We start from the raw sequence: 13842 nt of genomic DNA, 5'->3' as shown, positions 1-13842 counted from the left end.
CACCTTCAAATTTTTCAAAAGCGTTGTTTTCTTTTTAAATGTTCATAACTGTCTAAAAAATAAAACTACTACCAGTCCAAAATTTATCTACTATATAAACACAACACCGATTAAAACACACATATAATTAACAATTACCACCAATTGCTTCTTATATTCTAAAATGATAAATTGAGTGTAAGCGGGCAAAAAGTACTCACAAAATCTCAGGGAAAAAGGAACGAGGTAAAAGTTGTTCACCTAATTGTTTCCTCCAAGAGTGATAATCATTGGACTTCTCGCAACCAGCCTGTCGATTGCAGGACGTCCAATTATCGCTACAACTTGTTTATGATATTTTCTTAATTATGCAAGCGGTTGCGGCATTCTAATAATATGTACCTGTATACAATATTAGACCCATCTAAATCAATACTTTTCCATTCTCATGTTGGGGATCAAATGAATGAAAATTATAGATATAATCCAATCATGCAAGTTGTGGGGCAAGCGACTTGTGAACTCGTTTTCTTTAATTAGAGTTAAAAACTAATTTATTTTAGCTTAAATTTAGTTTAATCTTAAGTAATTAGTTTTGATTTAGTAAAGTTAATTTCTGATTTTATTATTTAATATAGCTTTAACTTTTATTTGAATGATAATATTAGCATATAAATTTGAATTTTATCTATTTGCCTTATAATTTGAGCTATTTTAAATTAATCGTTATACTTTGAGTTATTTTAAATTAATTTTTAATTAAAATTATTTTTAGTTCATTACTTTAATTTAATTTAGTTCAATTTTTATTTTATGTTAATTTTTATTTTTATTCTTAGATTTTTTTTTTTTCAACTTTTTATTTAGATTTAGTTTAATATTTCGTTTTTAGAAATTGTTGATTGTTTAGATTGTAGGTGGCTATAGATTTTTTATTTTTATTTTTTATTTTTTTTTAATTTTTATTCTTAGATTTTTTTTCAACTTTTTATTTAGATTTAATTTAATATTTTGTTTTAAGAAATTGTTGATTGATTTAATTTAATATTTTATTTTAAGAAATTGTTGATTGTTTAGATTGTAGGTGTATGTAGAAAATTTTGAAACACAAGATGATAATAGGCTAAACTGAAAAACTCAAAAAATTATAAAACAACATAAATACAAAGCTCCATAAATTCCATTTTTCTTTTTTCGCAAAAATAAACTTTTTATACTACTGTGTGAAACTTATCCCGTGTACAACGTCTTGGTGCAATTGCTAATTTTATTATTTAAATAATATTTTTGTAAAGCTACATAGATGGTCGGAATTATGCAAATTCTTAAACCTGTGAACAAATTCTTACTAAACTAGCTGGAGAAAATTTTCCAAAAACACCAAATTATAGAAGACTTAGACTAGGCTATTTTGTTCCTACGGAGAGGAGTGCAGAAAAGGAGGAGCAGACTTCTTCGTGGCTTTAGTTATTTCTGCTTCAAGTCTTTCCATAGCAGCAGGGGGCAAGCAAACGGGAACCAATATCCCTTGTACCCCACTTGTATTTCGGTAGGGGATGAAGAAGCTCAAGGTTGGAACTCCCACTCCACCCTTTGCAGGCCCTCTGAACGCCGCTCTTCCCCATTTGTAATCCACATCCCCAAAACCGATTTTGGTAACGTCCGAAACGACAAAGGATCCCACCATTGTAAAGTGAGGGCGCCCTTCTAATTCCATCAAATCTATCATTGATCGCATGTACTCGTCGTTCACAGCCGTTCTGGCTTTGTTTATCTCTTTCACAGCGAAAGACAGCAGTTGGTTCGCCAGCTCTCCTGCGGTCGTCTTTGCGCATGCAAAGCTGATAACATTGCCGTAGAAGCCTTTAGGAAGCGGCGGGTCGAATTTGGTTCGAGCATCCACGGGGAATATGAACCGAACTTCTTGCTCCCAAGGCAGTTGGAGAGCCCTGGTTCTCAAACGCCACAAACACGCCGATAGAACTTCGAATGTTGAGTGCTTTGTGCCTTGGCCTACTGCTTGGGTCTTCAACGGCTCCATCTCCTTGGGTCTGAAAAAGAATGATTTGTGGCATCTGCCCATCCTTATCTTCGATTTGTTCGTACTAATAAAGGGGGAATTTAACAGTCGGATTCGTCCGCGGTCGGAGGATTTCTCTTTTCCAAACCGGATGAACCGAAGACCTCGGCGCTCCCTTCGCCATTTCTCCGACAGCGGTCAAGAACTGAACGAGGCCAGTGCCGTCTGACATTGTGTGGTTAAACAGCCGGGCCAATATGAACCCTCTGCATTTCAGCCGCGTTCCCTGAAAGTTCATGATAACCAGTATGCTCAGAAAACGCAATTCCGACTCCAAGAAATAGCAGCCAAGGCAACAACAGATGGCAAATGCAAGCGGAAATTAATTGAATTGATGATGAGCATAAATTAATTTACCTGAATAAGAAGTAAGGGAGAGTTGGTAAGAGTTAGGGAGCCCGGCGCGTAGTGCAACAGATCTTCCCAGCAGGGGAATGGCAGCTGAAGGTCTCTGAATTCCTCGAGAGAAACATCGGCATCAGCCTCCACAAACAGCACACCTTCACCCGTGCAGTCCACCACGAGCTTAGCGGCGGGTGCGTCTTTGAGTCTCCCGACAAAGGGATAATAGAAGACGAAAGCCTTGGCCAGCCCTTCTCTGATAACTCTGGCAGGATCCTGACCCTTCTTCGATGGGTCGAAACGATAGAACTGAACCATCGGAACATGAAATCTAAGACCTGCTTGATCATCGATATTGGAAAGGTATAGAGACTCTTTAGGAGTAGGCAAGGAAGGAGCGACAAGAACGGCCGGCTTTCTGGCGACCTTGATTTGCAGAGATGCCATGACACGTGAAGCAAGATAGTGAAGGTGCCGAGACATAGTGTTGACAGAGAGAGCAAAGCTCGAGAGATGCACACACAACCAACTCAGAGCTTTCTTTCTTATATACAATAGAGACTTCTGGAATTTGGTGGGTTAGTGGCTTTTTCAAGAAGCTTGCTCATTTTGTCAACCATTTCTAGAAACTATGCCTAAAGTATCTGCTGAATTATTTAGAACAGTCCAGCAATTACATTAATGAGGGTGGTTGGAATTAATGTCTTCCAACACCCCCCCTTAATTCCAACCATATAACAAAAGCACAAGACACTATACTCTTAATTGTCATGCCTGCTGGTCTAAGTCTCAGCTAGGCTTACAACAAAACATTTCATTTTTGACTTCTTGCTAAGGGGTCCATGCTTGTTCATTTGCTGGTGCAGTTTCATCTTCACCTTTCTGGCTTTCCTAAAAGAATTCCTCTGCTCCTTGCTTATGTACTTAATATCAGCAACCTTTTCCGGATCAAGACCCCGAACAAGGTAATCTAATTCAAGTTCTCCCCACTTTCCATGAGGAACCAGCGAATGAGCCATCAAAATGTAGTCAGTTTTGAACATGAGCAGCCTCCAAAGAACATCCATGGTAGTATCCTCCACAGTAGCAGTCATCATGAAAGCAGATCCAATAAAACTTCTAACAATTGGGTTTTTAGTCTGAGTGATTTCTTTAACAACATGATCCTCAACAACATGAGTGATTTCTTCAACAACATGATCCTCAACAACATGAGTGATTTCTTCAACAACATGATACTGTTTGTCAATGAACTCAAAAATACTACTAATCCCAAATGGGTTCCTGAGAAAATGATCATCGAAAGGATCATTGTCAAAAAGGTCTAAAAAGATAGACATATCAGCTAGGCTTAAATTTTCCTTAAACTCTGGCGAGCTTTGACTACATAATAGCACCACTCTTGGAATAGCACCTCTCAGCTTTGCCTCCCTTCTTATCCTTGACCACTGGTTTTATCTTTAAAATTTCCTTCTACAAAAGAGACACACCTTGCAAGAACTTGTTAGAAATCCGAGTTTTGTCTCGCTGTTCTTCTTCTAATATCAAATCAGGATTATGGAAAAGACTAATTTCATTCCTTAAATTGCCTCATACATGACAACAAATGATACTATAAAAATCTACATAGTTACTGCAATTAAACACAGAAATTGCACAGCTGGACAGACTTACTCTGCTTCCACCCTCACAAAGCTCGGCCCTCTTGGATGCTCACAAGCCTCAACCACACAATGCCACTGGCCCCAACAGCCACACATACACAGGCGGGCACGCTACGTGCCCTGTCACTTCTCAGCAACTTCAGCTTTGTTCGACCCTCTATGGGTCATGCAGCAACACCAAAAACAACACAACTCTTTACTGTTGGCTAAAGTTTACCCCACTCCGCGCAACACTCCGACAACGATCTGTCAAGCAAGACTCCAACAACAATCGTCTCCAGCAGTGACTTTCTTATCCTCCAGTTGGCTCGATCCACCCTCAGCGGCGTCCACAACCCTTCAGCTTCAACGCTCTTCAATTTCAACTCAACTCCAGGGTTTCACACGCACAAAGATTAATTCACCAAACAACCAATTCACGGATTCATTCCACACATTGCTCTCCGGTCCTTTTGATTTCTTCATAGGATCCCGCCAAAGTTATCAGAGAGGCGCTGGCGAAGGTTTTGGTGTTTTACTATCCTTTTGCCAGAAGATTGAGAGAAGCGCCCTTCGGTAAGCTCATCGTGGACTGCACGAGCAAAGGCGTGCTATTTGTGGAAGCTAATGCTGACGTTTCCATGGAGGAATTCAGAGACCTGCACCCGCCTTTCCCCTGCTTGGCTGACCTGCTGCATGATGTGCTGAGCTCGAAAACTATTACCAATTCTCTCCTCCTCCTCATTTAGGTTAATTGATAACTCATTCTTTCATGAACGCAATTCATATTCCAGTCGAAATTATGTTTTTTTAACGTGTTGCTTATCACAATATTTCAGGTAACGTTGTTGAAATGTGGAGGGTTCATTTTCACCTATCGTTTGAATCACACCATGAGCGACGCGCTTGGCCTCGTTCAATTCTTGAAAGCCCTCAGTGAAATGGCAAGAGGGGCTATGAGGCCTTTGGTTCGTCTAGTCTGGGAAAGAGAAATCCTCTGACCGCAGACAAATCCCACAGTTAAATTCCCCCACTATGAATATGATCAAATCGAAGACAAAGACGGGCAGATGGTGAACCTGTAGGAGATGAGGCAGAGTTCATTCTTTTTCGGGCCGAAGGAGATCGAGTTGTTGAAGTTACAAGCAGTAGGGCATGGCAAGTGCCCGAACTTTGAAGTTTTATCAGTGTGTTTGTGGCGTTCGAGAACGAGGGCTCTCCTACAGCCCTCTGAGCAGGAAGTTCGGTTCATATTCATGCTGGATGGCCGAGTGAGATTCGACCCGCCGATTCCGGAAAAATTCTACGGTAATGTGATCATTTTCCCGTGCGCGAAGATGACTGCAAGAGAGCTGGCAACCAAACCGTTGTCCTTTGCCGTGAAGTTGATTCGCCAAGCGAAAATGAGCGTGAATGGCGAGTACATGCGATTGGTTATAGATTTGATGGAGTTGAGAGGGCACCCTCTCTTCACAGTGGTGGGCACCTATGCGGTCTCCGACTGTACTAAGATCGGGTTTGGAGATGTGGATTTGGGGTGGGGAAGAGCAGCGTACGGCGGACCAGCACAAGGTGGAGTGGGACCAGCGGCAGTGGCGGGCTTGACAAGCTTCCTCGTCCCTTACCGTAACAGAAGTGGGGTGGAGGGCATAGTGGTTCCCGTATGTTTGTCGTCCACTGCTATGCATATATTTGAAGCAGAAATCGATGAAGTTATCGAGAACGCAGCCCCATATCTAATATCCTCCCTATAAAATAGCAATCTCTAAGCTTAATTATATTAATTTGCTGTTAATTGAATAAAATCTAATATTAAGTTGCTCTTACATGAATAAAATTGGCACACTGCGCAAGAGTGTCCTTGTATTTCGGTGAAGTAAATTGGCACACTGCAACTTCTTGAGTTGTGTACAGTATAAAGGTCGTGGGATTCATTGAAAATATATGACTCTTATTCATTGGGATTGTTATATTTCTTCTTATTAACCTTGCGAAAACCCCGCCATGTTTCTAATTTAAGAGAAAGTGGAGTCACATTGAGTAAAAAAAAGTTCCCTTACATTAGCCCACAAAATTCCACTTTGGATGGCAGCACCTGTTGTTATAGCCTCGTCTATATTAACTCAATTACTTGGCATCTTTCCAAAAATCTCAACAACAATCTCTTGAACCCTTGGCACCGGGAACATTCCTCCCATAAGAATAACTTCATCCAATTCCAATGTGGTAATCCCTGCTTTCTTTTTACAACTCTTGGAAGGGATTCTTGTTCTCTCGATTAAGTGATTTGCTAAGATTTCAAACTTCAAATGAGTTAATGTAACATTCAAATGCTTTATACTCGTGATAAATGGTAGATTAATCTATCTAAGAAGAAGATGACAACTCCACAACTCCACCTTCACCTTTGTAAGGCTAGCTTATACTAGGATAAGTCATTTTTTTGTCTTTTTGAACTCAACCACTAAATACTGGAGCAGAGCATTATCAAAATCCTCACCCCCAAAAAATTATCACCATTTGTGGCCTTCACCTATAATAAAAAGCTAACAAGGTTACAATAGTTTGCGTGATAAAGTAGAGAATGAGAAGAAATAAATAATGAATGTAAAATAACCTAACATCTCAAGGGAAGGAACATGTCTCAAATACACCATTGGATATTTCAAGCATTGTTACATCGAAACTACTCCCACTAAGATTAAACACAACAACTAGGCCCTCCTTCTCATTCATGCCATAAGAAAGGGTTGTTAGAGTAGGCTTATTGCTAATTCTTTTTACATCCAATCTTGTAATTTTACCCAGATATTTTGTTGCTTAGCACTAAGCATCACTAAAATAGAAAGGCATAGTAATCACTGCATTCTAGACAATATTTCGAAGGTAACCCTCGACAATTTTTTTCCTAGGTCAAGAAAAACTAGGTGTAGAGATGAATGTAGACTAATGCACAATGCAAAATTGAAGAGCTATGGTGAAAACAAATGGAAAAAATAGAGCACAAGTGTCTTCTATGTGATGAACAATCCTTTTCATAAAATAGTTATCTAGTTATTTGACTATTGTGCACTTATTGCCTTTGCGTTGAAGCTGTATGTTGCACTATATGATGTTCGTGTTGATCCATACTATTGTACTTATGTTTTTCCATATGAACGTTTCGCTACCTCACTTTCCGATCATAAGCCACCCACGACCATACTTAGACTTTTCAATGTTCATGGCTACTACGTACATCAAAATTCCTATTCAAAAGATTATTCGGTAAATAAATCCCAACATTTTTATATATGTGATGCTACAGAATAAGCTATGAAGATTAGTATTGATAATCTGTTACAATCCTTCACATGATATGTACAAATGCCCATCCGATACAAAACAAAATCCTAATGTCTTAGACCAGTACCAAAATGGATAGTAGCTTAACATTCACATGATACATGCAAATATCTAATTCCATACTCCATCTTAGTATCAATCATTATTTACGATCAAATATAGTTTTAACACTTTGTAAAGTTAAAAAAACAAATCCATTGTGGCCCTACCAGTAGCTTACAGGTAGTCAGAACATTTTTGGGATGTTCCTATTGCATCCATGAGGAATAGAGATGAACCAAAAAGGGGAAGTCAGCAACTACATAATAACATATAATTAATGCTTTACTATGACCCAATTTAGATACATATAAAGATTTGTCGTGTCCAATTCTAGTCATCTATCCCTAAAACTTTGTTGAATGTTACAATGATCTTTGTGAGTCAATGACATGAACCAATTTCATTACAATATCATGGGTAGCATACCTCAGAACCAAAATCACATGTAGAACACATAAAACATAACTAAAACATATGTTCTTGTGGATGTAAGGGAATGGCATAAAACCCATAGGTTCCCCAAAAATTTCCACCATAGTCTTCTTAAATTGAAGAGAAAAACCCCAACAAAGGAACCAAATTGAAAACTCAAAGCAAGATTTTTGAAGCAACCACCCATTGAAGAAGCAGATTAGTACGTCATTGCGCATTAGTTCGAAAGTTGATGAAATAATGTTTTGTTCAGTGATTCAACAATGGCCCATTAATTTTGACATCGCTACCAGATTTCATCAACACAACAAGTCACCCATCATTGAATTGGATTCATATCAATTAAGCCATATCACAAAAACCTAGTTTTGATTCAATATCTTCATATTAGTGAAGTCATGTTAGTATGAGCTAATTTTTATTGGATGGTTTAAATTGATAACAAATTTAACTAACCATTTGGAATTAACATAAAAAAGAATCTCCACAAATTTCAATCAAACATACTAAACAATCTTCTTCATGGGACCTTATTATTGTGGATAGGGTGACAATAAAAATAATGAACCTGTTGATCAACATGCCTAAAACAAATACAATGAAGAATTCAAGCACTCTTTTGGAGTAGATCCACTCATTTGATAAAAAACATGATTAATACACAATAAGTTCAAGTATAAGCCATGTTTAACAAAGTGAAACTAAATAGTTAGTTTCCTAGAAAAATGGAAGTCCTAATCTGTATTAAGGTTACAATTCTATATAGGCAGTACTACCCATTTGGAGAATGTGTCAAGCATTAGCCAATACAATAAATATATCTTGCAATTACAGACATCACACACACACACACACACACACACACACACACACACACACATATATATATATCAATTCATGTATTCTCTAAAATATTGACACCACATCAAAATTTCTTTCTCATTCCTCACTGAATATAAGCATTCTACTCCATACGTTCAAAATAATACAAAATTATCCAATCCACTGGGTTGTGATAACTTGTGCTTAGCCTATAGTGCATGAAAAACATAAACATAAAGCTTCACAGGAGAAGCATAATAAGTTGTCTAAAGTTCATATCTAGGAAGTGGTACTATAAATAAATATGTCGAATAAGCTCCCAAATGGTTTTATTAGTACATGTGTCGATTAAGTTTAAATCACATTTTGGATAACCTGCTAAAATTCCTTAGGCTGCTAAAATCATTTGTAAGTACACCATCACAACGAGCAACTGATTCAGATAATGAATATTACAAGAAGTCCACTATTTTGGAAAAAGGATTGGCTTTTACAATCTTTGATATCCAAGAGGAAGGGATGAGATTGAGTTACTGAAAACACCTTGCCAATTTTTTTGGATTCATTCTTGAGGATAGTGACAAGATCCATAGCCTGAACCAAATGATCTAACTAGTTAGTAGGGAAAATTTTAAGAACCCCCCTAAATTCACATTTATAATAAATGGGTGAATCTCCATGGTATATAGGAAAAATGGAAGGCGATTTTATCAATAATATGATATGTATATATAATTTTTTGGTGAATTTCTCACCAGGCATGACGAATATTCTACTCAATTATAAAATCTTTTGTTTATTGAATACACAAATGAAATCATTGGAAAGTTATAGAAGGATGACTAGTGCAATCAATCCATTCCTTTTAGCCCTGGATTTGTTTCAGTTTAAAATAGAAGTATAGAAATATACTTGTCCAATGTCTATGCTTTAACCATTCACCTTAAGATGTTTTTACAATATAATTTCCTAAGTCTATTTAATATCTTCATTATCAAAAAAACCAACCTATATCCATCTTAACTCCACATCTACCACTTTTAGGGGGATGAAATCGATCAAATCTATTTATCCCTCTGAGCACTCGGTAGACCCATAATTAAGATGGATATAAGATGATAGAATTTCCCCTTTAAATAGTCTATGCTCACATGAATACCATGGTATTACGATGGGTCAATACCATGGGTTATCATAAACCTGGAGCTTAAAAATTACTATTAGTAATTTATAAAAATTAATAAAGTTAATAGTTGATTTTTATTTTATTTTATATTTTAACCAAGCTAAAATGTTTAACCTACATTAAATTACAACATCTATTTTTACTATTGATCGGATCAAATATTTTTTCACTCTATGCTAGTTTGCATATCACAATATTTGATACCTCTCGGGGTTAGTAGATCCAGAGTAAAGATGGATCTATGCTGGTTTAATTCTCCCATTTAAATAGGCTACATTCTAGGTGAATACCATGGGTCAATACCATGTGCCATTTTTATTTTTATTAATACTAATATTAGGGTTAATAATGTTTTTTTGCATGGTATTAATAACAATCCAGTCCATGGTATTTGTCTCATAGTATTTTGCCCATAGGTTTCACCTAAATATAATGCATTTTTTGAGTGCTCGTAAATATAAGGTGACTTATGGAGTAAATATAAAAAAATGTTTTATTTGTTTACCATACCTCTCGTTTATTTATATTTTTATTAATTTACCATACCTCTTTTACAAATATGGTATTTGGCCCATAGGATTCACTTAAATAAAACCTCTTTCTTGAGCCTTCATAAATAGAAAGAGGGTTATGGACTAAATATAAAAATATGTTTTATTTATTTACCATGCGTCTAGTTTATTTATATTTTTATTTATTTACCATACCTCCACTTTACTTATATTTTTATTTGTTTACACCCTTGCATGTATATAAGGTGACTTGTGGAGTAAATATAAAAAATGTTTTATTTATTTACCATACCTCTCATTTATTTATATTTTTATTAATTTACCATACCTCTTTTATAAATATGGTATTTGGGCCTTTGGCCCATAGGATTCACTTAAATAAAACCTATTCTTGAAAATGCGCGAATGGATTTACTTAAATAAAACCTATTCTTGAAAATGGGCAAATGGATTTACTTAAATAAAACCTATTCTTGAAAATGGGCGAATGGAAGGTTGTAACTCCTAATTTCAAGGGCTAAATTTACCTTTTCTACCCTCTCCCTTAAAATAAGGTGTGCTATTTGAGGTGATTTGTAGGCGAACATTCGCCCCTAAAATTTTCTATGCTAGTTAGACCCTTATTTTAATAGTTTATATTGAAATTTTTAGCAACCTGCACGCTGGTATCTTCATGACAATTGTGGTTTAAAATTTCTAACTATACATTATGAGAGTGATTATAGTGCATAAAGTGGAATATAGAATAATACTTCCATGTCCAATTCCCAATATATGGAAATTTAATGTATGGAATCATATTAAATATGAGGCACAGAAACAAATAATGCATCATACTTTTCAAGTAGCCAAAAAAAAGAAAAATTAAAGGAAGACATTCCCTAGAAGATAAAATGAATGGAATAATGCTTACTTGAATCGGTAAATGTGACCATACTGGCGCCTTTGAAATCACAATTCTAGTAGTTTCCACTGTGAATCTGATAGTAACTATTCATTGCATATGAAGCACGGGCATGAACAATATTTGGATTATAGTAAGGTACACCTTGATGAATTGAAACACGATTTGCACTACCCATCAAGAAAAAACAAAAGTCTCTTGAAGAACAGAGGGATCAGAACTTGGTTTGGCATGCAATAAAAAACATTGCCAAGGCCACCCCTTGAACCTTTTCGTGGTCTTGAGAATAAATACCAATTCTCTGAAACTATTACCAATTCTCCCCTCCTCCTCATTTAGGTTGATTGATAACTCATTCTTTGATGAACGCAATTCATATTCCAATCAAAATTATTTTTTTTAACGTGTTTCTTATCACGATATTTCAGGTAACGTGGTTGAGATGCGGAGGGTTCATTTTCGCCCTTCATTTGAACCACACCATGAGCGACGCGCTTGGCCTCGTTCAATTCTTGAAAGCTCTTGGCGAAATGGTGAGAGGGGCTGCGAGGCCTTCGGTTCTTCCAGTCTGGGAAAGAGAAATCCTCCAACCACGGACAAATCCCACAGTTAAATTCCCCCACTATGAATATGATCAAATCGAAGACAAAGACGGGCAGATGGCGAACATGAAGGAGATGAGGAAGAGTTCATTCTTTTTCGGGCCGAAAGAGATTGAGTCGCTGAAGAGACAAGTAGTAGGGCAAGGCAAGTCCTTGACCTTTGAAGTTCTATCGGCATGTTTGTGGCGTTCGAGAATGAGGGATCTCCAACTGCCCTCTGAGCAGGAAGTTCAGTTCATATTCAAGATGGATGACCGAGCGAGATTCGACCCACCGATTCCCGTAAACTTCTATGGCAATGCGATCATTTTTCCATGCGCGAAGACGACTGCAGGAGAGCTGGCAACCAAACCGTTGTCCTTCACTATGAAGTTGATCTGCCAAGCGAAAATGAGGATGAATGGCAATTACATGCTATCGGTGATAGATTTGATGGAGTAGAGAGGGCGCCCTCTCTTCACAGTGGTGGGCACCTATGTGGTCTCCGACTGTATTAAGATCGGGTTTGGAGATGTGGATTTGGGGTGGGGAAGAGCAGCCTACGGCAGGCCAACACAAGGTGGAGTGGGACCATTTGCAGTGGCGGGGTTGACAAGCTTCCTCGTCCCCTATCATAACAGAAGTGGGGTGGAAAGCATAGTGGTTCCCGTATGTTTGTCTCCCGCTGCTATGCGAATATTTGAAGCAGAAACCAATGAAGCTATCAAGAACGCAGCCCCATATCTACGATCGTCCATATAAAATAGAAATCTCTAACCTTAATTATATTAAGTTGCTGTTAATTGAATAAAATCTAATATTAAGTTGCTCTTATGAGTGAATAAAACTGGCACACTGCGCAAGAGTGTCCTTGTATTTCGGTGAAGTTCTGTATGCATTGCCTTAGAGTACGTACGGTACAAAGGTCGTTGGGATTCATTGACTGTGATTGAGGGGTTGAAGGGGCAAAATGCCCTCCAGGTTCAGGTTCTTTTGTTATTTTATTGGATGGATTAGTTTTTTTCTTTTCTTTTTCTTTTTTTTCCTCTTTTGCCATATTTGTATTTCTCTATGTCTATCTGGAGCAGAGTATGGAAGTGGATGTTTTGTTTAAAAGAGGCGTTTCTTACAATATGGCTTTTTTGAGCTCTGATTGTTGGATGTCTATTCTTCTAGTTTTTTTTATGGTTTTGATTATTAGATGTCTGTTCCTCTAGTCCATGACTTTCAATAGGCTAAATTTTTATATGTTGAATAAAGTGTAGTTTCTTAGTATTTGCTCTGTAAAATCCTTTTAACTTTGTTTATTCGAAGTTTCCTTTGATTAGTCTCTTTATCTCAAATCTAAAAATATGTAACTTCTCTTTTTCGAATGGGGAATATCTGTTTTTATCTGCTTTAAATAAAAAGTACCATAGGGATGGCTTTTAATTTTTAGCATTGTTCTAGATGGCTAGTCACACTCTGTTGGGCTCTCTAATTCACAGTGGAGAAGATTGCAAACATCTAAGAAAATTATGTAAAAAAATTATCTACAAAAATTTTCTTAGAAATAAACAATTTAGTTTATGTATAAATGATTTTTTTTAAAGTTGTTTTTAGTGTGATTTTTTGGAAGTTTTTCTGTAGATTTTTCTAGTCTAGTTTCTCTAAAATCTAGCAAAGTGTTTCAGGTTGTTGAGTCCATATATGCAATAAAAAACTAATTTAAATAATACAAATCAAAGTTTCACCACAAAATTTTCCACCAAACTCTAATTCTTTTCATTCATATAACTCCATAACATCAATTAAACAAATTACATGAAAAAACTATCATTTAACTGTTCGGATACTTGATTCTTTACCATATGTTTCCGAAGCACTCCGCATTCATTCATTCATTCATATAACTCGGTGACATCAATTAAACAAATTACACAATCATTTAACTAGAAGCACTATCATTTAACTGTATTTTTAAAACCGAAATTC

At 36.8% G+C, this 13842-nt stretch overlaps 1 protein-coding gene and 1 pseudogene across 1 annotated transcript; one reads left to right on the top strand and one right to left on the bottom strand.

The window, feature by feature from the left end:
* Nucleotides 1-1396: 1396 nt before the first annotated feature.
* On the bottom strand, nt 1397-2848 carry LOC149253922 (benzyl alcohol O-benzoyltransferase-like; annotated as a pseudogene).
* A 2284-nt stretch (nt 2849-5132) lies between these two features.
* LOC149253921 (benzyl alcohol O-benzoyltransferase-like) lies at nt 5133-12630 on the top strand. Its single transcript, XM_089454625.1, has 3 exons — nt 5133-5705; nt 11716-12231; nt 12331-12630. Exons 1-3 carry the CDS (start codon nt 5133-5135, stop codon nt 12628-12630), a joined length of 1389 nt encoding a protein of 462 aa, XP_089310751.1.
* The last annotated feature ends 1212 nt before the right edge of the window (nt 12631-13842 follow it).

The sequence above is a fragment of the Pinus tabuliformis genome, chromosome 7, assembly GCF_031772625.1.
Source record: "Pinus tabuliformis cultivar Carrire ecotype Pingquan chromosome 7, CPIR1, whole genome shotgun sequence".
NCBI classification, from domain to species: domain Eukaryota; kingdom Viridiplantae; phylum Streptophyta; class Pinopsida; order Pinales; family Pinaceae; genus Pinus; species Pinus tabuliformis.
The sequence above is the reverse complement of the archived record's forward strand: the minus strand, read 5'-3'. Positions and strand labels throughout refer to the sequence as shown.

What these genes read in the sequence shown, in the direction of transcription:
- LOC149253921 (XM_089454625.1), top strand. Translation starts at nt 5,133, where the DNA reads ATGAGGCAGAGTTCATTCTTTTTCGGGCCGAAGGAGATCGAGTTGTTG. An exon ending in TGGAGGGCATAGTGGTTCCC is followed by an intron (nt 5,706 to 11,715) that starts GTATGTTTGTCG and finishes ACGATATTTCAG; the next exon opens with GTAACGTGGTTGAGATGCGG. An exon ending in AGACGACTGCAGGAGAGCTG is followed by an intron (nt 12,232 to 12,330) that starts GCAACCAAACCG and finishes TTGATGGAGTAG; the next exon opens with AGAGGGCGCCCTCTCTTCAC.